This window comes from Phytophthora parasitica, assembly GCF_000247585.1.
Source record: "Phytophthora parasitica INRA-310 unplaced genomic scaffold supercont2.12, whole genome shotgun sequence".
NCBI lineage: Eukaryota > Oomycota > Peronosporomycetes > Peronosporales > Peronosporaceae > Phytophthora > Phytophthora nicotianae.
Genome location: NW_008648998.1, coordinates 1218257 through 1219242, shown reverse-complemented (window position 1 = coordinate 1219242; position 986 = coordinate 1218257). Strand labels below are relative to the sequence as shown.

The 986-nt window shown below is 49.3% G+C and overlaps 2 protein-coding genes across 2 annotated transcripts; both read left to right on the top strand.

Annotated features, from left to right (window-relative positions):
- Positions 1–191: 191 nt before the first annotated feature.
- Positions 192–512, top strand: PPTG_07681 (hypothetical protein; the record flags this gene model as incomplete). Its single annotated transcript, XM_008901956.1, has 1 exon — positions 192–512. One exon carries the CDS (start codon positions 192–194, stop codon positions 510–512), a length of 321 nt encoding a protein of 106 aa, XP_008900204.1.
- PPTG_22179 (hypothetical protein) lies at positions 513–833 on the top strand (the record flags this gene model as incomplete). The annotated part of the gene is made up of 1 exon (XM_008902073.1): positions 513–833. The coding sequence occupies one exon, from the start codon at positions 513–515 to the stop codon at positions 831–833; it is 321 nt and encodes a 106-aa protein (XP_008900321.1).
- Between the last annotated feature and the right edge of the window lie 153 nt (positions 834–986).

The following is a 986-nucleotide window of genomic DNA, read 5'->3' as shown; positions in this document are numbered from 1 at the left end:
ATCCCGACATCTATACACAGTTCCAGCGGGTCCACATATGTTCCCGGCGGGTTATCCCGGTTATTCCAATTTTTCAGCCAACTGGGGAAGCGTCCTAATGCACCTCACCGGAAAACAAAAAAACTTTTGTAAAACAAACCTTTTTATGTGTACGCGTGCAACCAAAGAAATCACTGGTTGTTGAGGCTCCTATGCATACGCGTACAAACACTACATCTTTAGGTCTGGCAGCTCATTTTCGAATCAAGACGGCAACCAGCAACCCCTTCAGCACACGCCAAGTGTGCAGCTACTTCTACAAGCCTATCGTTGATGCTCAAGATGAGCCGACTGGGTACTTCCGTTGCCAGTGCAACGTTGTGCGCAAGCAAGCGCCTAAAACGGGCTACAGCAACATCTTTGATCACGTCCTAAAGCGCCAACCGGACTTCGTGGGCACGATGATGGCCAGCAGCACCAACACCGTCACCCTCAGCTTTGTCGACCAGAAATCTCAGACTGTCTTCAGCTAGATGGAGTGGATTACCAGCTGCAACCTGCCTTTTTCGTGGTGCGAGGACCCTTCTGTGTCAAAGTACACGAACTTGGACCGCATCTCGACAGATACTCTGCTCAAGTACGCCGGCTTGGTTGTTCGGGATCTCGATATTGATATCGGTTTGGCAATTCCTTCCAAATTCGTTATCATGTTTGACGGTTGGACCTTCCAGTCTGAGCATTTCCTCGCGGGTTTTGCTGTTTTCGAGCATGATGGGCAAGCTGATAAAGTTGTGCTTGCGTTTGCACCTCTCATTGACGACGAAGCTCCTCAGCCAGCCATGTCAAGTTCCTAAAAGGTGTCCTACCCTTTTTCAACCGTGACATTATGAGTGTTATTTACCTCGTGGACGATAACTGCGCCGTAAACACCCGTCAGATTTGCTGTCGATTCCGCTAGTCGGATGTGCGTCACATCGTCTGAATCTTGCTGTCCAAGCATTTATGGC